The sequence below is a fragment of the Bos grunniens genome, chromosome 10 (assembly GCF_055505025.1).
Source record: "Bos grunniens cultivar Pamir isolate PY7600 chromosome 10, Bosgru_T2T1.0, whole genome shotgun sequence".
Lineage (NCBI taxonomy): Eukaryota > Metazoa > Chordata > Mammalia > Artiodactyla > Bovidae > Bos > Bos grunniens.
The window spans coordinates 34,879,843-34,901,890 of NC_141174.1; the positions used below are offsets into that span (position 1 = coordinate 34,879,843).

At 45.5% G+C, this 22,048-nt stretch overlaps 1 protein-coding gene across 6 annotated transcripts in view; it reads right to left on the reverse strand.

Annotated features, from left to right (window-relative positions):
* The window catches only part of PELI2 (pellino E3 ubiquitin protein ligase family member 2), a 199,797-nt gene extending 178,452 nt beyond the window's left edge, over positions 1 to 21,345 (reverse strand). Inside the window, exon 1 of one of the 6 annotated variants that reach the window (XM_086320541.1) lies at positions 20,795 to 21,345. In XM_086320541.1, the coding sequence (XP_086176667.1) occupies positions 20,795 to 20,871 (77 nt within the window). In that variant the 5' untranslated portion in view covers positions 20,872 to 21,345. Of the gene's footprint in view, positions 1 to 3,824; positions 4,032 to 11,335; positions 11,452 to 20,794 lie in introns of those variants that run through there. The other 5 variants (XM_086320545.1, XM_086320544.1, XM_086320542.1 and 2 more) reach the window with 5 other exon arrangements.
* Between the last annotated feature and the right edge of the window lie 703 nt (positions 21,346 to 22,048).

Genomic DNA, 22,048 nt, shown 5'->3' on the forward strand with positions numbered 1-22,048 from the left:
CAACTGATGGTAAAGTTAAAGATCACACAGGAAGGTTAGTAGCGGTTTCTCACACACAAACAATCCTGCTAAATACCCCGAGAAGGTAAACAAGCACAAAACCATCTTTTCTACACATGTACATCATCTTCAGCGGAAGAATCAATCCTAACACGCTCAGATCACAATATTCTGGAGGTGACAAGGAGACGGGGCCTGGGGAAAAGTGTGCTATCTTGGCCACAGAACAGGATCCAATGGTTCCCTAAGCTTCAGGCAGCTTAGGTTTTCATTCTTTTCCTCCACATTAATCCAGATACAAAGCAATTACTTGTTTACACAGCTCAAACTGCTCTTTTTTCTCTTATTACTCAATCCAATGACTAAAAAGAAATTTCTCAAATTTCATCTGAGAAAACCATCTTATTAGGCACAATCAACAGCCTCTCCCAAGGAAAGAAAAGTTACGGTGGGATTCTTAGGCTAATGAAAGCCATAAATCACCTTCTGGAAGAGGTTACAGACCCCATCTTAGGCTCCTGGCTGTAAACTTGATGCCCCCATCTCCTCTGCAGTAAGTAGTAGATGAAAATTAGTTTTCACTAGGTGGGGGAAATTCACTTTGTTATCACCCAACCAAACCTTCCCAGCAGATGTAGGACCAGCCCCACAAAACCATCATCATCTTTATTCACAGGGTAGGGAAGCGCAAGACGGCTTTTCAAGGGGGAGCTGGAACACAGACTGACTACATCGGCGGGCTCTTCACAGGAGACTCCCAGAGGAAGCTGCCAAAGGCAAACCGCCAAAGTCTCCCTGGAAAGGAATGATCTCAGAGCGCACACCTATGAAAAGAGGGGGAGGAGGGGAGGAAAGGGAAGAGAAAAAGAAAGAGTACAAGAAAGACATTCAACTTCAGAGTGAGACCACTGGCAGGCATCCCATACAAATTCCATGCTTTATCCATCAATTAAAAACACTTGGCACTCAATAAATTACATCAGAGGATGTCACAATCACCAAGGTCAGTGAGCTGGAGTACTCAATTATTATTTTTATTCTTGTTTCAACAAAAGGCATCCCTCTAACTGAACAGCCCTGGAGAATGATCTATCACATATGATAGCTTGAGCTTTCCTTGCTGGTCCCAGTCCTCCTCAGTTGAAACCCAGATTTAATCTCATCTTCAACAACCCAAAAGATTAAGTGAAACCACCAGTGTAAAAGGTTAAAAATATAATCCGGCAGTTAGCAGTGATGCTTCTAAATTATATGCTCTACAGAAGCAAATGTGTTTATTTTGTTGCCACACGATCTAAATCCAGAACCTAAGGGCTCTGATCAAAGAAGCTGAGGACCTCAACACTCCACCCCACCTCCTGGGAGATGCTGGAAAACCCAAATATGCAGAACGTAAGGGCACCAATGAAGCCCTTGGCCAAGAGAAATGCCGTCCCTATAGTCGGTCTTATAGAGAGCTCAGTTACCTTTAACATTATTTTTATTTTAAAAATCTAACTTACAAAATGTTTGAGAAGCACTGCAGAGGATACCCTTGAGTTCCAGTTTTCTGCCTTTTAAATTTACAGTGTATTCAATGATTGCTAATGTTAAGAAGGGTCAACAAGGCAAGCCTAACTCATCAAAGACAGACTCAAGCAGACTCATATTAGATTTGGAATAGCATCATCATGAACTGGAGTGTTTTTTTTCATCTTCTACAAATCTTAAATGTCATCACAAGAAAAAAAATGTAACTATGTATAGTGATGAACATATAGATTTACCATGGTGATCATTTCACAATATATACAAATATTAAATCATCCTGTTGTACAACAGAAACGACTATGTTATACATGTCAGTTAGATATCACTTTTTAAAAATTTCCTCTACAGGGACTTCTGCTTAATCATCAGTTAATGCAAAACTTCAGTGGTCCTTAAGTATGCCACTCCTGAAGCATTCTATTTCACTAGCTCTGTACTGTATAAGACTGAGGTTACACGGTTAAAATTACTTAATAAGCAGAAAATGCAGCATATTGTTAGTCGTTTTTTAACCCAGTTACTTCTGGTACAGAACTGACAAGAGTTCCAGCTTTTGAAATATATCCTATCAGAAAAATAAAGGCTGTTTTCAACTTAATAATAGTGACCATGTATAGCTAATATATTTATAACACAAAGCCAAAAATGTCAACTCTTGGAGAAACTGCACTTGAAACAGATCTTCAGTAATCAACTGACTCATCAACCAGCATTTCACCAAAAACCACCGAGCTACCATCTCTAAACATCATTTCTCATTCTGAGAAAACACGTGCAATTTTTAGATCATAGTTTTATTGAGAGCAGGTGCCAAATAATACAACAGAAAGGAAATCAACAAGGCAAAAATAATCAGCCAAATACCATAATACAGTCTCTTGTTCTAACCCAATCAAAACTAAATGAACAAATTCATTAAGCCACTTTATAGAACCACAAGTCACAAATCATACGGACTGCAGCTTACTGCCAAAGATCTGTGCACACGCTGAGCAGCAGACCATTTCCTTTCTCCTTGCTGGTAAGCCATGAGTCAGCACACTGCTCACAGAGCCTGGCTTGTGTATGTTTGATACTTAGAATATAGCTTAGGGGTTGCAGAGGTACCACAAAGGAGGTTCTTAATACAGATAATAATAATAATGTATACCACCAAGCTGCTCTCCAATGGGTAGGTAATTTTTTAAAAATATCACATTTCCCTTTTTATTTGTTATAAATCTCATGAATAACCTGAATTTTTGACATTTCATTATCTATTATGGTCCTGCTAAGAACTGCAGTTGGAATGGTGAAAGGAAACAAATATTCATTGGAGAATTCTAACTTCTAAACAGCAGGCAGGGTGGGAAACTGGAGTGAGACAGGGGCAGAATAAAAGAAAACCAGGGAGGAAAGATGGCTTGTACCCCCTGCTAAACACAACTCTCCCCAGCAAAAGAAACAGAGTTTAATGACAAGATTGCCAGTTCCTTGTGATAATGATTTTTTTTTTAAATAAACAAAGAAAAGGAATGAAAAAATAAACTCAAGTTGATTTCCAGAGCACCCCAGCTGTCTTGCTTCAAATATATAACGAGCTGTACTCAACGTGGCAGAATGGAGGAAAAGTCAACAAACAGCAAGGATGTTTGTAGGGACATGAAAAAAAGAACACATTGGGAAATTGGCTGAACAGCAAACACTATACATATGTTATAAGTATAAAGCTCTCTAAAAATCAAAAGAAAGGAGTTGGAACGGAGCAGATAAAGACTGAGAAAATACACAAACCCAACCAGCATGCAAACACAAAAACCAGCTGTGATAAATATCAGTAAAGAAATAATGGAAAGAATACTTATCTGTGACTTCAGAGTGGAAAGATAAGAAACCAGAGCAACTAATTTTAAGTAAAAAAAAGATTTATCACCATCGAAATGTGTTTGGATCTGTTGACTTTTCTCAGGAGATTTTTAATACTACATTTAAAGCTGAAAGCTGAAATTCCTGTCAGCTTCAGACCACATCTCTGTCCTCAGTCACTTTAACCCCTTATCTTTAAGTGTAAAAGGAAAATTTTAAATCCACCATCATTTCAGGGCTAAACAATTGCTAACGAGTGTTCACCATGTTCATGTACTGAAGAACTCTTCAATTTACCTTGGAAGATGCAAACAGGAGAATACTTTAAGGAAGCTAATTAAAGAAACAGAAATGCATGAAATACCTACTGAAAAGTAAATAATCATTCTTAAAAGCCAGATCAGGGAGCGAAGAAATGGGGGAAGAGACCATCCACATTAAAAGCTCACATTTCCAGAGCCACACTTTCTCACCCATACCCTTGACTGATCCACAAGTGCCAGGTTGTAGCACAACGCTGGGACGGAGTGCAGAAAAGGCAGCCCCAGCCCTACCCTGTCCAGGATCCATAAGGAAGGACGTTTACAAGGCACAGAGAGCTCTAGAGAAATAACTGCTCTAGCCTGCAGGAAAAGGGAGGAGGAGTCAGGAAGGGCCTCTTGCTGGAGATAACAGCTGAGTTCAATCTTAGCAGGTGAGCAGGATGCAGCAAGGAGAGAGAACCATGTGTGTGAAAGCAATTGAGAAAAGAGCAGAAAGAAACTTCTATGAACATATAGTTAGTTAGAAGTTAGTGTTAGTCACTCAGTTGTGTCTGACTTTGCAATCCGATGGGACTGTAGCCCGCCAGGCTCCTCTGTCCATGAAATTCTCCATGCAAGAACACTGGAGTGGGCTGCCATTTCCTTCTCCATGAACACATAACGGGGCGGGCCGGGGGCGGGGGGGCCAAAATGGGGCTCAGAGAGTAGGCCGCAAGGCAAAGAAGTACGTTATCTTGGGCTTGACTGGATGTTTCTCGTGTAGAATTCAGTATTCTTCAAAGGGTCCTTTTCTCTAAGAACCTAACAAATGTATTTTCAGAAATCATGCCTTTAGCATACACACTAACTTTTCAGAGATTTTTTTAAAGTCTTCAAACAGTGGCTAGAATAACCCTGAATAATTCTCCTCCCACATATCCTGTTAGAACAGAGACCTTAGAAATCACATGGCAATTCTGATTCTGCAAACCCCCCTCAAAAAACAAAAAGCAGAATTTGTGTTAGATAATCTATTAATCAATATCTATTGTTTTTAAAAATGTATATACATTTGGCTTACGTTAAATGTCTAACATTAATTAAATTCTCTTAAAATCAGGGTCAGTTAACTAACACTTCAAAAAACAGCCCATAAACCATGTATAAAATGAAGTACATAAAATGTTTTTGTACAGAGACAATATTACAAGTGAATGTGCAAAAAGTGAAAATAACATTAGCATCATGGATGATTTGTCTTCCTTCTTCCAAAACTGTCATTAATATTCTCTATACATCTTTTCAACATACAGCTTTTTAAAACTAATTCCATATTACCTGAATATAAATGGTCTGCCTCAAAAAAAAAATCCATTTATGAATTTATCAGTGGAGAAAAGCTAAATGATTAGTATTAATGATTAGTGTTAACCTCTAAAAGTTACAAGAATCGGACACAAACTTAAAACTGGTTTAACCCTGGGAGAAATTGGGGTGAAATAAGTACACAAGCAAAATCGAAGAGTATGTGATTTATGGTAAACTAACATGGTGAGTAGTCAAGCGGATTTTTTAAAAACCCAATTAGATCAGAGAAAGATGCATTTCAGCTGAGAGTAAAGGGCCACAGGAGAACCTATCTCCTGAGGGAGGGCAAGCTCTATTGTCTGAATCTAATCTGAACAGAGGCAACAGGAAAAACAGGGGCAGGCATCCTCTGACCCTTTCAGGGCCCTGAAGGAGAGGAACACAAAGGGAAGTATAAGAGGACAAGCCGTCACTCTGTGAGGAGGGGCCGGCTCCCTGCGGAGCTGTTGCCCATACCATTGTGTACCCCAGCCTGGCTAGTCCAGAGGGGAATCGCCCGCCTTTCTACTGTCATAATCACAACTTCAGAATCTAATGCCAAACATGAAGCATTCCACCCTTCAGATTTAAAGACATAAGATGTACAGGTTTTGAGAAGCCCAATATGGGCAATCTGAGACCCAGATTCAAATTCCTGAGCTTCCAATCCTTTACTGTTAATAACTGTACAGGATCCTAGGTGAAGCTCAATCTCCAGGCATCTCTGCTTCCCCATTTCTCCAATGGAGGTGGTGACATCACCTCCTCTGAGGGCCCAGGAAACTCAGCACCTGGCTGGCGGCAGGGATTGGGGCTCCCTAACAGGCATCATGGGGTCGCAAAGAGTCGGACGCGACTGAACTGAAACTGAACTGAACAGGCATCTCACACTGTGCAAGGGACCTGGAGTGCTACCTCCTGCAGTCAGTAGATGGTACAGCAGCTGAGAGAAGGCAGGCTCCCATGCTCCCTACAGAAAGAAAAGCCACTCCACCCAGCCACCCCTGAAGATAGGGTGAAGGGGAGAACTCCTCCTCCTCCAGAGGATCCCCTCGGAGTTCAAGAAGCCAGCAGGCTCACCACCCTGGCTGCACTTTCCCAGCATACTCAGAGGAGCAGTGCTATTTCTTATCCAACATGGAAGCTGTATGCTTAATCTTCAGGGATGCGATTTCTCAACTCGTAAACCCAAAACAGGAGCTTTGACAGTCATGGGAGGTAAAGGTGGTGGGTAGAAGGAGGGCACACAAATTATTAAGGTGATGAAGATTTGTGTCTTTTCTCTCCCCTCTGGGGAAAACATGAGTTGTGCTATTGTTAAATATTTAAAACAGTAGTACCTGGGCAGACAACTATTGTAAGACAATAATTCAATCGAAGGGCATTCTAGTGTGTAAACCACTCAAGTTTCGCCCTTTTGTAGTTTATTACATTATCAGAACCTCCTGATTTAATTACTTCCCTGCAGAGCGTCCAAGTGTCTGCTTTTCACCCATACAACATCTAACATTGCTTATGAAGAGGCTATATTTGTCCTTCAGTATTTTACCATCTGATATCTTAGGATGTCTATTTGTTAAGGATATTTTTTTTTTAGAAATCCTGGGTCATGTGCACCTCACATCTGTAACAGAAAAGGCTTAACTGCCCTCACAGGAAGGTTGAAACTGAACAGCATAAAGCCACACCAGCTTCCAGAAGGGTCTAAGTCAATAGTTTCATCAAAGTCTTAATTGGCATCTGGTCTAAAGTTAACACACTTAGAATAAGCAATTAAAAGGCACCACACCTTTCCTGGCCTACTCGTGGCCCTGTGCTTCTCAGATTAGCTAAACCAGTGCTGCTGCTGTAACAAGTTGTGCTGAGGACCATCAGGGAGGCAATGGAGGGAGTGGGGACAGTCTTCCCCTTAATCAATACTAACAGGAAGATCAAGAGACAGAAAAGGAAAAACATCAATACACAGGGACGTGAGAATCCAGGCAAATGCAGAGAGGAGAAGGGCTTGAAGCCCCCTTTCCAAGCTGTAAACAAAAAACACACGTGAGCCTAGGTCATCACAGACAATGGCAAAAGAAGAGATATTTCACCTGCCCAGGCTTCGTTTGCTCAAAGTCCCTCTTTCCTGATGTATGATAAGCTCCAAGAAGGCAGGGACCACTCTGTTATCACCCGCTGTATCCCCAGCGTGAGAAGATGCCAACCAACTGATGATGCTCCAACTCTATTTCCTTCCCCAAGGACTTCAATCTCCAGCCAAATCCTTCAAGGTTTCTAAACCCCACACCGTTACTATTACTGCTTTATAAAAATCCAGGCCAACTTTCAAAACCCTGCTCAAAAGCTGCCTTTTCCAGGATTTTTTCCCCAGTTTCCCAGCAATTCACATGCCTTTAACCTTCACCCTGTGGAGAGAATCAGGCTTCACAGTAATACAAACCTACCTTCCAGTCATGCTCTGCCACTGATAAGGTGAGTTACCTGAACAGAAGCCTCACTTTCCAAATAACACAATCTAACTCCTGGGACTGATTAAGAAAAACAAAAGAATCTGGCACGCAGCACATCTGAAATAACAGCTCCCTCCATCCATCTCTCCCCGACACCATGGATAGTTTGTTGCTTAGTTATCTGTCTTGCCCTTAGATTGTAGGCCCCTGGAGGGCATTCCCTTATGTGGGTTCCTAAACATCAGATCATCAGCATCGCCAAAACAGCAACCACAACAGCATCACCTCACACAAACTGAGTGGGTAATGTTTACTGCATACGCTTAGATACTGCCCGATTTCTAGTATGTACAGTGAATTCCACATTTAATTCAATACATCCATGCTGCTGCTAAGTCGCGTCAGTCGTGTCCGACTCTGTGCGACCCCATAGACGGCAGCCCACCAGGCTCCCCTGTCCCTGGGATTCTCCAGGCAAGAACACTGGAGTGGGTTGCTATTTCCTTCTCCAGTGCATGAGAGTGAAAAGTGAAAGTGAAGTCGCTCAGTCGTGTGCAACTCTTAGCGACCTCATGGACTGTAGCCTACCGGGCTCCTCAGTCCAGGGATTTCCCAGGCAAGAGTACTGGAGTGGGTTGCCATTGCCTTCTCCCAATATATCCATACATGTGCAATAAAATATATCCATACATGTGCAATAAAATATACCTACCTATACATTTGTATAGGTTTTAGTGTAGTTTTAGTATAGTTTTTTCTTCTTTTTTTAGTATTTATTTGGCCGCGTCAGGTCCGAGCTGTGGCATTAGGGGTCTTCCTTGCTTCATGCAGACTCTTTCGTTGCAGTCCACAGATTCTCTAGTTGTGGTGCTTAGGCTTAGTTGCTTGGCTATATGTGGGATCTTCGTTCCCCTACCAGGGATTGAACCCATGGCCCCTACATGGGGCAGATCCTTAACCACTGGACCATTAGGGAAGTCCCTTTAGTGTAGTTTTAAGCTTTACAATCTACAAAATTATAAAAGCTACATAATATACCATTTGAGCATTTGTTTAAACTTCTTTTACACTTAGTTGATAAATTTTAAATGCAAAAGTTTTCATTTTATATGCATCAGTACTTCTGATTACAAATGACAAATGTTAAAACTTTTTAAACAGAATTTGGGGGAATTTTAAGATATTCCATTCATTTCAGCTACTACAGGAATCCTTTTTCCTCTTTTTATGTCAAGCTGCTTGCTCACTTGGAAGGCAGTCACTTGCAGAGTCTGTAGTTCTTTCTCTCCATCCTGAGGACTGTGTTCACGGCTAGCAGTTCGGCTGTCATACTGTCTGCTTCTGAAGGGAGAACACTAGCCCAGCCCACACTGCACCATACCAGGCCACCTTCTGACGTTGCTTGCCCCCAAGCCAGCACACAACCCATGGGGAAAAGGAGACCCAGGAACTATACTTCTTTCCTACCACGGACAGTCACAGGTACAACTCACACAAATGAGCTCTTCATTGCCCTGTACCTGTAGGATGCTAGTACAGATGACCTTCCCACCTCCTCAAATCTCTGTTAGCTCTGTTATTTCATTTGGGTGGCTTTTAAAAGCTGAAAAGTCCATCATCCACTAGCTGTCCTGGGGTTAAAGCTGCTTATGCTCCAATCTTCCAGAAGCATGGTTTTCAGCTCTGCTGGGTCATTCTTCAACTGCCTGCTCTCAAAGAATTTCAGGAGATAATATTGATTACGGAGATTAATGAACGCAGAGAGACTCACAGATGACTTACACATAATAAACTTATTCCACAAATGCTTTTGTTAGCTAAGCTTTTCAGGCTATACGGTACTTAATGTTTGGAATAACTCATCTAAAAGGCTGAAATTGTGCTTATTAAAATAATCAATAACCTGAAAGAAACAAAAACTCAGTGAATAAATTCCCATTAGTCTGTCAGATGTGACAACTGAATCACACGCCAGTGTAATACTGCGGTGTCTCAGTTGTCTACTGCTATGTAACAAACCACCCCCAAACACAACAGCTTCTAAGGACAACCAGCACTTGAAACTCATTGATTTGGCAGAATGAGAAGGAAATTGCTCATCTTTGCTCCATGTGGTGTGGCCTGGGCAGCTTGATGGGCCCAAGGAGCCAAGATGGCTTTACTCAAGGTCAGTTGCCTCAGCAGAGTGGTTGGAGTGGCTGGGGGCTGGCCAGGCCTCTCTCCTTTTGTAATCCTGCCAGAGCCACCCTCTCCAGCAGGGCAGTCAAGACTTCTTTACATGGTAACTGCCTTTTAAGAAGGTGCTGTAGACTGAATTTATATGTTGAAGTCCTCAGCCTCAGTACACTTCAGAACATGAATGTATTAGGAGACAAGGTCTTTAAAGAGGTGTGTGCATGAGTGCTAAGTTGCTTCACTCATGTCCAACTTTTTGTGACCCTGGACTGGAGTCCACCAGGCTCTGCTGTCCATGGGATTCTCTGGGCAAGAATACTGGAATGGGTTGCCATTCCCTTCTCCAGGGGATCTTCCCAACCCAGGGATCGAACCCATGTCTCCTGCATTGCAAGCAGATTTTTTACCACTGAGGCACTGGGGAAGCCCCTTTAAAGATATTAAAATCAAAGTTAAGTTAGGTCACATAGTGGGCGCTAATCCAACATGACTGGTGTCCTTATATGAGGGGCAGGGCCACCAAGAATGGGCACCTACACAAGAAAAAGTCACATGAGGACACAGCAAGAGACAGTCATCTGCAAGCCAAGGAGGGAGGCCTCGGGAGAAACCCAACCTGCTGACACCTTATCTCGGACTTCAGCTTGCAAAACTATGAGCAAGCTTCTGCTGTTTAAGCCACCCAGCCTGTGGTGTTTTATTATATAGCAGCCTGGCAAATTAGTATAGAGAACAAAAACGGAAGATAGAACACCCCTTAAGCCAGCATCCAAAAGTCACAGACCTCCATCACAAAGATGGTTCAAAGCAAATCACAAAACCAGCCCAGATGCAGGGGGAGGGGAGTCACCACCTCAGAGAGGTCCAGCACGCAGGCCTGATTTGAAGATACTTGGGGGAAAACATGGGTTTGCAAGTCCTACTGGGAGAGTCTGGTAATGTCCACCTCAACACACAGCCTTTAAATACAGTTCTTTCACTGAATGGTTTACAGAGTCAAACAACTGAATGCTTATTATGTGGAAATAGTTCAAGAATGCAAAAACCCTGTTGAGAAGCATACACAGTACAGTCCTCTGTTCTCTCCAGTAGCTCTCCTGCATACCTTAGACAAATAGCTATGGAGCAAAACGACAGCCTCCATTCTGCATTCTATCCGAGAGCATGTTGTAATAAAAGCACCCAAACTCTAATGCAGTCTCACATACCACAGCAAGGACCCAGTCTGTAAGTTTCTGGGGATCTGGCAAGAAGCACAATTCTTTGTGTTTGTGGTCCTTGCGCAAAAAGGGCCAGATTTCCTCAAGGTAATCAGTTTATCAATCAAGCGCTCCAGAAACCCCTCCTTGTCACCCATCACAAGTTCTGAAGACAGAGAGAGGCCCCACAACCCTGTAGCAGGAGGCACAAGCAGGCCAGGTACAGACTGAAGGACGTGGGGGGAGGCGGGCTTTGAAGGCGCCTGGAAGGTGCTTGGAAATAGTAAACAGCCATTCCATACCAACAGCCTGGAAGCCAAATACACAACCGCCCGATTGGGTTGGATTCTGCTAAACCAGTACTAATTAGAATGGAAGCACAAGGCTAGAGATTCTTATCCTAAACACAAAGCAAAAAAGCCGGGTATGAATGGAGTTAAGTGTTTGCAAGTGAAAAGCATTATGCAGATGGCTGGACATAAAACCTCAATCAAGAATGACTTGCAGTAGTCTTAAATCTGCTGCTGAAAATACCCCCAATGCATACTTATTAGGTCTGTCATCCAGGAGGAGGCTTGCACCCCAGCCATCGTTAGCCAGCAATAATGACCGCAGCCTTTCGGCACCACCCCTGTGCACCGCAGTGCAGCTCCGGCAGCTGGTGGAACGGGAACAGATGGCCTGCTTCCCTTCAAGGCAGAACGTTCTGCAGGTGACAAAATGACTGTTAGGTGACTGACAAAAAGAAAAACAAACAAAAGTTGAAACAGGAGTATCTGATGTCAGTAAAGTACATGTTTAGTATTGCAGGAAGCCTTTAACTTGGACCTTTCAGGTGGGGAAGGCTGTTTACAAAACTGCAGCTGTGTTCGGGAATCCGCGTTCCTTCCCAAGCGAGGAAAACAGTCCCTGAGCCCCAGAGATGAGGCTGAGTTGAGCAGGGCGCTGCAGTGTGCCGGAGAAATCCCACCTCCTGTGCACCTGAAAAGGTGTACCCCGTACCCTAAGGGAGGAAGCCTGTCCTCTAGGAGGGAAGAGTAAATCCTCTCAAGGAGCCCTGCTGCTGCTGCTAAGTTGCTTCAGTCGTGTCCGACTCTGTGCGACCCCATAGACGGGCAGCCCACCAGGCTCCGCCGTCCCTGGGATTCTCCAGGCAAGAACACTGGAGTGGGTTGCCATTTCCTTCTCCAATGCATGAAAGGGAAAAGTGAAAGTGAAGTCGCTCAGTCATGTCCAACTCTTCACAACCCCATGGACTGCAGCCTACCAGGCTCCTCTGCCCGTGGGATTTTCCAGGCAAGAGTACTGGAGTGGGGTGCCATTGCCTTCTCCGTCAAGGAGCCCTAGAGAATGCAATTACCACCCTGAGCATGTGACACTTATAGACTACTCAGAATCCTATGGCCCATAAGAGTGGAACCCACCCAGCGCGGCTTAGACAGGATTGAAAGTAAAGAAAAAACTGGAAAAGGTTGGGAGCTCTCAGAGGATACAGAATTCCTTTCTGAGAAATGCTTCCCCTGATTTTTGTATCTTCCAGGGCCCCACTACCTTATCCCTTCCACTTGACCAACTAGTCCCCCCTGCCCTGCCACCCAAGCACTCTCTTGCCCCGTGTCCTGTGTCAGATTTCCCGGGGCCCTCTCTGAATTAAAGCTGTATCTACCAAGGTGCTGCTTGTCTGTACCGCCCACCTCTTGCACTGAAAGGTGAGCTCCCTGCAGGGCTGTCTACCTCACTCCTACTGTATGCAGCCCAGTGCCCAGGGCAGTGCTGCTCCTCGGTCAGTATTTCTGAGTCAGTGAACGAGTGGCAGCCCACTCACAACCCGGGACAGTGGTGTGACTGGACGTCTTGAGGGACAGGAATCAGATCCTGGCTCCCACACGCCTCGACCTGAGCTTCTCCTTCCACCCGCCACTGCTGCAGCCCACTCTGCGGAAGTGCTTTCTCTGCTACCAGTTTCTGAGCTGACAGTTCAGCTACAGTCTCCCAGGCCCGTAGGATAATGTCCCAAATCCTGCCGGGCTTGCCCTCCCACCCTCCTGGCCCACATGATTCATTTCAACCACTTTCTTCCAGCCATCTGGGACTTTTCTCCATTCCTCAAAGGAGCATGTACACTCATCTTTGGATCTTAGAATACCGTGGGCCGTCCTGCTAGAGCAAGTGTTCCCTCTAACCTCCGCCTGGCTAGCCTCTTCTTGTCCCAGCACAGGGTTAGGTGACCCATCCTGCTCCCCCATCACAGCCTATGCTCTACACTGCTTTCTATGTAGGCTCCATGGCAGCAGAGATGATACCTGTCTTGTTCACTGCATCCCTTAGTGCCAAGGACAGCATCCAACATGTAGCAGATGCTCAAATATTGGTGGAATAAATAAATGAACTGAATATTTGTAATAGCCGTTCCCTAAAGGGTTGTGACAAGAATAAGACAGTAACTCACGTGTCTGCCTTGCCTAGCTATATCCCCCGTGCCTGGAAGAGTACAATCCCATTAAATATTTGTTGAATGAATAAATTCCTGGCTTGCCTGATGTAACCCCACCTCTTTCTCTCCCACTTGGGAGAACACAGCAGAATGCAAGTGGGTAAAGTCACAGTATTACCGAGACATCTTGGAATCATTTGAAAGATCCACACTTTATTACATGTCATAAATTACTGGCCACATACCTCAAAACTGATCATCACATGTAAGGTGGCTGAGACAGTGGTTGAGAACAGCTGATTTAGACAAAGCGAAGAACTATGAAGCACTTTTTGCTCTCCTTATTTTTATTCTCCAGAAGATGAAGGTAACAGTAAGCTCAATAAGAACCGTTAACGGAATCATTCTTACCTTCCATTTTCTTCTTATAAAATAGATTCTGCTCATCCTAGGAGAAACCCTTAGTTAAATCAGATGATGTTAGAAATTCCTGTTCAGTTATTTTACTCCCATACCAACGAGCTCCATCAAGGGCTATTGTCTCCATTCCAAAGCCAATCCATGTCTCCATGTTGCTGATTCCTGCATGCTGCTGCTAAGTAGCTTCAGTCGTATCCGATTCTGTGCGACCCCACAGACGGCAGCCCACCAGGCTCCCCCGTCCCTGGGATTCTCCAGGCAAGAACACTGGAGTGGGTTGCCATTTCCTTCTCCAATGCATGAAAGTGAAAAGTGAAAGTGAAGTTGCTCAGTCGTGTCTGACTCTTAGCGACCCCATGGACTGCAGCGACTGAGCGACTACCAGGCTCCTCTGTCCACTGGATTTTCCAGGCAAGAGTACTGGAGTGGGTTGCCATTGCCTTCTCCGATTCCTGCATAGCAGACACAAAACGACTACCTCAACATGACAAGGATGGTATCCTTCAAAGATGGCAACTAGCATGTTTTCGGTTTTTTGGTCTTTTCTGTATACATGTTTCATCCTTTTGCCAGTTTTACTGATATGTTTTGGTAAAGCTGCTGGAGGGCTTCCCAGGTGACGCTAGTGGTAAAGAATCCAACTGCCAATGCAGGAGACTTAAGAGATGTGGGTTTGATCCCTGGGTTGGAAAGATTCCCTGGAAAGGGGCATGGCAACTCACTTCAGTATTCTTGCCTGGAGAATCTCATAGACAGAGGAGTCTGGCAGGCTGCAGTCCATAGGGTCACACAGAATCAGACAGGACTGAAGCGACTTAGCATGCATACATGCAAAGTTACTAAACCCTGAAGCAAGCTGGTTTTGCTTTTGTTTACCTAAAGCATCCCCAAATATGGATCACCTGATGAAATACAACTGAAAATGAAAAGTCCTAATGAAGGTTTCAGGCTTGGTGTGTTAAAGAGAGAAACAAATAAATCTGAGAGACCCAGACAAGAAACCACACAGACAGCCACATACTCCAAACAAGGCTAAAGTTAGTAAAGGAAAATATAGCAACCCAAAGCCAGTCGCATCACAACCCTTTATAGCCTACAGAAGTAGACACTCCATCCACACAAACAGATCTGTGCTCTTCAGATCACTCCAAATGCTGAGAGATAGCAACGAGTTTGTTTTGTTTTGCTTTGTTTTTAAGTTCAAAGACCTTTCCGTCTATAAAGGATACTAGTGTTTGATGTTTGGGCCCAAATTAGAGAGGAGGACAAGAAAAGGAAAAGTGTTAGGATGTATTTTAAGGTTTCTTATTACTACCAAGGAGGGGGGGCCAAGGCACAGTGCCAAGGTTAAGACAAAACTGGCATCTAGAAATTGGAGCTGCTTGTTTCGAAAAATAAAGACCATAAACTCTCCCAGCAACAGCCCTCTTTGTCTTACCTGATAAAATGCTGCACAATCCAAAGGGAAAACCACATGTACCCCCTGACCTTCAGCCTTTTGTAGATCTCGAGCAGTTTCAACCACAACATGTTATTTTTGAGTCATATCTGCAGAAATTCTTAACATTTTTTTGTGTGCAAAGGATCCTTCTGGCAGTCTTTAAAGTATACTGAGCCCTTTGCAGAAAAATAATTTTACACGTATAAAATACAATACAAAGGCTTAAAAATGAAGTCAATCATACTTGGTTATCAAAGATAAGTTGTGATACAATAACATATGCATTTCTGGATTAATGCATTAAATAGCAAATCCAGCAGCAGGTCTATTTATTGCCTATACACATAATGGAGTAACATATTAAATCTCAGTTTGAATCCAGTAAAAGCAAAGATATATTTTCCCACCATCCTAGTTCAAGGGCTCCCTGGATTCCATCTGTGAACTCTAGGTTAAAAAAATTAAATTAAATTAAAAAAAAAAAAACAAAAAACCTTTGGTTGAGAGATCCAATAAAAATACATTTTGTGAAGCATCAAATGAAAAAGAAAGCTTTGCAAAAGACATTATCCATTCAGCAGTGAGGTGAGGGGAACTAAGAGTAAAGCAATATGTTTCCAAAAATCATGATGGGCCATTAGTCAGCGAGAGAGCTGCATGCTTCAAATTGAATCCAGAAAGAGATTCAACTTCCCTCATGCAAGTTACAAAAAACCTGCAGCTTTGGGGAACTGATAGCACTGCTGGAATCTGCCCTGAAGTGGGGAACCTGTGACCTGGCAGTGCAGTGATCCAGCTTAACTATGAACTTGAACAAACCTCCTTCCTTCTGGGAGTCTCGTGTTCCTCATTGGTAAAATTAAAGAGCGAAGTATGTACCATGGCCTTTTAGGGCCCTTTCAGTTCTCAAATTTCATCATCAGATTATCTCTTCCTTGTGCTGGTTATTTTAGCCTACTGAGCTTAATTTTGAAACATCACTGCCCTCCTAAAACCTGGAACAGAAAGTCTTATCAAATTTTGAACACCTTCATGTACAATCTAACACCAATGTGTCAGATATATGTATACCATTACAACTTTTAAAAATGGCTATTTTGCACACACCAACTTCCAAAAAAGTAATCACAGCATCTATCTTTTCCACTATTAAACCACAGTTCCCATTCAAATTCTAGCACCACCAGTTCAGTCGCTCAGTCGTGTCCGACTCTTTGCGACCCCACAAATTGCAGCATGCCAGGCCTCCCTGTCCATCACCAACTCCTGGAGTTCACTCAGACTCACGTCCATCGAGTCAGTGATGCCATCCAGCCATCTCATCCTCTGTCGTCCCCTTCTCCTCCTGCCCCCAATCCCTCCCAGCATCAGGGTCTTTTCCAATGAGTCAACTCTTCGCATGAGGTGGCCAAAGTATTGGAGTTTCAGCTTTAGCATCAGTCTTTCCAATGAATACCCAGGACAGATCTCCTTTAGAATGGACTGGTTGGATCTCCTTGCAGTCCAAGGGACTCTCAAGAGCCTTCTCCAACACCACAGTTAAAAGCATCAATTCTTCGGCGCTCAGCTTTCTTCACAGTCCAACTCTCGCATCCATATACAACCACTGGAAAAACCATAGCCTTGACTAGATGGACCTTTCTTGGCAAAGTAATGTCTCGGCTTTTCAATATGCTGTCTAGGTTGGTCATAACTTTCCTTCCAAGGAGCAAGTGTCTTTTAATTTCATGGCTGCAATCACAATCTGCCGTGATTTTGGAGCCCCCCAAAATGAAGTCTGACACTGTTTCCACTGTTTCCCCCTCTATTTCCCATGAAGTGATGGGACCAGATGCCATGCTCTTAGTTTTCTGAATGTTGAGCTTTAAGCCAACTTTTTCATTCTCCTCTTTCACTTTCCTCAAGAGGCTTTTTAGCTCCTCTTCACTTTCTGCCACAAGGGTGGTATCATCTGCATATCTGAGGTTATTGATATTTCTCCCCGAAAGGAATACACAAAATCAATGCATGCTGAATTACTGAGATTATGTTAACTATGTTTCCCACATTTGAGCCACTGACCAGCATTACAGGGTATAAACCAGAAAGGTTCTTGACAACTACCCAATCCAACCATATTTCATTATTGCTAAAGAAACAGGAAGAAAGTGAGGGTTGGGTGCATGTACTCGGTCATGTCCGATTCCTTGTGTAGCCCACCAGGCTCCTCTGTCCGTGGAACTTTCCGGGTAAGAATACTGGAGCAGGTTTCCTACTCCAGGGGATCTTCCTGACGCAAACAGCCTCTGCAGCATCTCCTGCATTGGCAGGAGGATTCTTTACCACTGGGCCAACTGGGAAGCCAGAGAGTGAAGGACTAAGCCACTACCACAAAGCCAGTGGGCAAGAAAGGAGAAATTCAGTCCAGGTCTCCTGAATGCTGGTTCATACTCTTACCAACAAACTACATCGAACTACCTCTCAAATCCTGACACACTTCCCCAAGTTTAACATTTTAGCCAGGTTTAAAATGAACAGCAAAAAAGACCTGAGAGGTAGATCATCATTTCTCTACATTTCATTACGTAATGGACACAGCAAAAAGTTGTGGCTCTGATGCATTCACTGGCTGGAATCATGAAAAAATTAAATTCTACCAAGCTGCTAAGAAAATGATGACCCTACAAAAATCCTAACTGGGATTCTCTTAACATTGTGTAATACATGAAAAGACGCAAAGTATTTGCATATGAATATAGACATATACATATATAGCTCCTCAATCTGCATTCCAGGATTTCTTAGCAACATTTTACTACAAAATTTAGAAGAGAAAAAAAAAGAGCAATCACACAACAGTTTTTTTTTTTTTTAATGAAAAATGCACTGTATTTTATAAGCAAAAAGCTTTTTATGAATACTAATATGGGGCATTTTTAGATTTCAAGATTAATTTCATCAATAAAAAAATCTAGAAATTCTGACATTATGTTATAGATGATCAGACATGCAACGCTGATAATAATTTTTATTTGATCATCACTGGTGATTTAAGAGGGAGGGCACTACCTCAAGTCCTAAGGGTAGGATAATGATTAATACGGGTTGCCTTAGAGTCTACCTACCTTTTCACTATTTCCCTACATTCTTCAGTGTGTTCAATATTGTTAGAGAGTCAGAGAACTACTCTCAAAAATAGAAAATGGCCCCAATTCTTCTTAAGTATTGAAAAACCAAACTTAGCATCTTCTCAGAGCCTGGTCTCAACTCACCTTTCACCTCCTCAGAGAAACCTTCCCTGCCTTCCCAGCTAAAGAAGGCAAGACCTACCTATTGCAGATGTCTCCTAAGCTAACCCGTTTCTGTTGAGAACTTGGTGGCACCCGAAACTGCCATTTATTATTCATTTGTTTACATGTTTCCTTCTGTTTATATCTGCCACTCCACACCACAGTGAAATAGCTCCCTGTGCTCTTCTGGATCCTCCATGCCTAAACAGTGCTGGCACACAGGAGGTGCACATCAACTGCTGAGTGGCCTAAAATATTAACAGAAGTGTGATTCCGTCATGGACTTCCCTTGTAGCTCAGTTTGTAAAGAATCTGCCTGCAGTGCAGGAGACCCGGGTTTGATCCCTGGGTTGGGAAGATCCGCTGGAGAAGGAAATGGCAACCCACTCCAGTATCCTTGCCTGGAAAATCTCATGGACACAGGAGCCTGGTGGGCTGCAGTCCATGGGGTTGCAAAGAGTCCGGCAGGACTGAGCAACTAACACTTAATTCCATCATACTAAGTGTCCCCTGGAAAAACATTTGTAAATAACAGAGCACATGCAACTGGCAACGTATTTACATAGCCTGCTTTAGTATAAGCCTGATTGGAGGACAATTCAGGGTAAAAATCCTTTTCGGGGCTTTGGAATGTCCTGCACTTCCAGCTATGAACACAAACCCTCTCCAGACCCACTCACACCCTGCTTTCATGAAACATCTCAACGACTATTTCCTCAAAAGGAAATAATGAAATAAAGTCCTGGCCTAAGTTAATCTTTCGTGTCAGGTTCACAATGTTAAACATACTTTGAAGCCAGCCACACAAACAAAACCAAACTGCACAAAATTAGGCTGGGCTGAGGTTACATAAGACAAAGCTAAACTCTAGCTTTTTGCCTGCCAGTCCTCTCTCCTTCCACTGAATCTTGATGTTTGTCTTTTAATGCAATTAGATGCAGGTGAGAAAAATGCTTGTCTGAAACAGCTTCCAAATAGGTAAATGAGCGTTCCAATGATACTCCACCTAACAATGTAACTACAAACTACGCCAAACTGGACAACTTTGAGCTGGGCTGCGTCTGGAAGCTTCTCTTAAAAATTCGTCGCTTTAAAATTATCTTTAAGTCGGCACTTACTTCAAGGTATTCAGTTATCAAAACACATTTTTCAGAGTGCCCTGAGTTCTTCCATACCCATGACTCTTCACATGTGTGCTAAGCCTACGTTTCAGCACCCATAATTTTCAGAACACAAGTCTTTCAAGAGAGGAGGACAAAAGCGCGGGTTTCCGACAGTGACAGATCTAAAGGAAAAAATAATCCTTTCTCTTTTCTCCTCCAAGGCTAAACCCAAGTTGCTCCTTCTCCCGAATTTACCGCACTCCCCCCACCCCATTCCGCTTCCCTTTCACTGCCCACTTTATCCTGCTTTAATCCCAGCGAAGCCTCTCTCTAGGCTTATTAAGTGTAAACAATAGAAATGTCACAAGGAAACTCAGGAAGTAGATGAAGTCCCTAATTGCTGCCGTTTAAAGATTGTAGATAATTACTATCTTCAGAATGTGGTTTTCACAAGCCGAGAGGGAGCAGAGGCAGGCGAGGCTGGCGAGCTCCCCGCCGCTGGGAGGACATCTGCGAGGCCGAATCCCAGGACCGAAGGACAGAGAGGATGCAGCCCCGCGCGCCCCGGAGCCCGGGCGGGCGCAGCGGCTTTCGTGCCCGCTCCACGACACTCCCGGCGGAGAGAGCCGAGGGCCGGCCCGGCCGCCCGGGTCGCAGACAGTTCACTGCCCTCCGGCTGCGGCTGCCGCGGCGGTCACCATAACAATATGCAAGGCGCTGCCCGCGGACGCCCCTCGCTCGGATCCCACTGCCCGCAGCGCCGAGCCGCCGGTGCCGCGCCTGGAGTTCCGGGCCCCGGGCTCACAGTAAGCGGGAGCAGAGGGACCCTGGGGGCCTCTCAGTTTCGCCAAGGTGGCAGGGTAGTCCTCGGACACCGCGAGGTGCCCACGACGGCTGTGCTTCAACCCTGGTCCCTATCCCCGACACCCGGCCCGGGGCACGCGGGGAAGTCGAGCCTCTGCCCCCGCAGTAATGCCAAGGACTTAGTCCCCGAACGCTACACCCCGCGGGGCTCCGAGGTCGCCCCAGTCCCCGCCGCTGCCTTCGCCCCGGGCTGATCGCGCTCCGCCACTTCCCTCGCCACCGTCCTCGGGGCGGATAGCGCATCCCTGTGCTCGCCGCAGCGACCCGCGCGCGCGAATGGGGGCATCCCACCCCCACCCCCGCCGTCCCAGCCCTCCGAGACGCTCCTACCGGCCCAAGCGCCCTACCGATGGCCAGAGAACCCCCAAAACACCCCGATGGCCCTGCTCCGGGATGTGGGTGCGCGGCGGCCACCCAGCCCGGAGCGCTTGCTGTCCGCCCCCAAGCTCCCCTGATCGGGGATCCCCGGACTCACCCCAGTACCACCAGCTCCCCGTATTTCACGGGCTCCTTATTGGGGGCACAGTGCTCCTCCGGGCCGGGGGAAAACATGGAGCCCTGCTCGGCCGCCGCCGCCGCCGCCGCCTCCGCCGCGATCCCCGCTGAGTCCGCGCCGCCGCTACAATCCCATCCCGAGAAGGGAGTGAGCGCGCCGGGGAAGGGCACGGCGGCGAAGGGGGCGCGGGGCGGCCAGTCCCGCGGCTGCTCCGTCGTGGCTGCGTGGCTGCCCTGCCGGGCTCTCTAGAGCTCCGAGCGCCGCCGCTGCCCCGAGCTGGACACTCGGCAACAAATGGGACCGGGCAGCAGGGAGACCCACCGCGCGAAGCGCCGCAGCCGCCGCCGCCGCAGCCGCCGCCGAAGCCCCGAGGGAGGGAGGAAAGGAGGGAGCGAGCGAGCCAGGGAGGGGCGGGGGCAGCGGGCGGGGGAGGGGCGGGGGCCGGACCGCAGAGCCGCCCCGCCCGCGCGCGGGCAGGTGGGAGCCGCCCCGCCCTCCGCGAGAAGGCCGCGGCCCTCCGCCCACCCGGCGCCCCCTCCCCTGGCGCGTGGGGCCGCCCAGGTCCCCTCCCCGCCCCCTCGGGCCCAGCGGCGGCTCGCCCCCGTGTTATGTAAACATAGAGTAAAAGGGAAAGGAAGTTCTTAAAGGAGCAGCTCTATTTTTTTTTTTTCCTCTCTCGCTTCCGTCCCCAAACTTAACAGCGCGGGCACCTCAGCCCTGGTCGCCGAGTTCTCCAGCGGTCGAAGGCTGCGCAGGATCCCCGGAAGCACGGCGGTTTAGGTTCCCAAGCCTAACTTAGTTTCCTCGGGTGAGCTAGCTGTAAATAAAGAACCTGCTGTCCGGATATGGGAGCATTTGCTTTCCCGGTGTCACCGTGTTGCGGCACACATTCGGAGGTGTTCCACACGCGCACCTGGAGCCTCCTCTTCCAAAACCCAGTCCTTTAAAGCTTGAAGAAGTCTAGAAATTTGGAGGCTCTGCCAGTTGGTACTGGATTAGAGGGAGTTTTGAAGGCGCTTGGAGCACCCCTCCATTCTGCAGGATGTAGCAACCCGGTCTGTCGTCAGCAGACTTCCACGTGGTTCAAAAAAAAGTTGTGTGTGTGTGGTTTTTTTTTTAATCCATACTCTCTCCCCTTTCCCATACCTTCTCTCAATCCCCTAAGCAATTTAAAAGAAAAGTATTTGAGTAAACTTTTTAGTGACTATAAAGTTTCCTTTATTATCATAATTT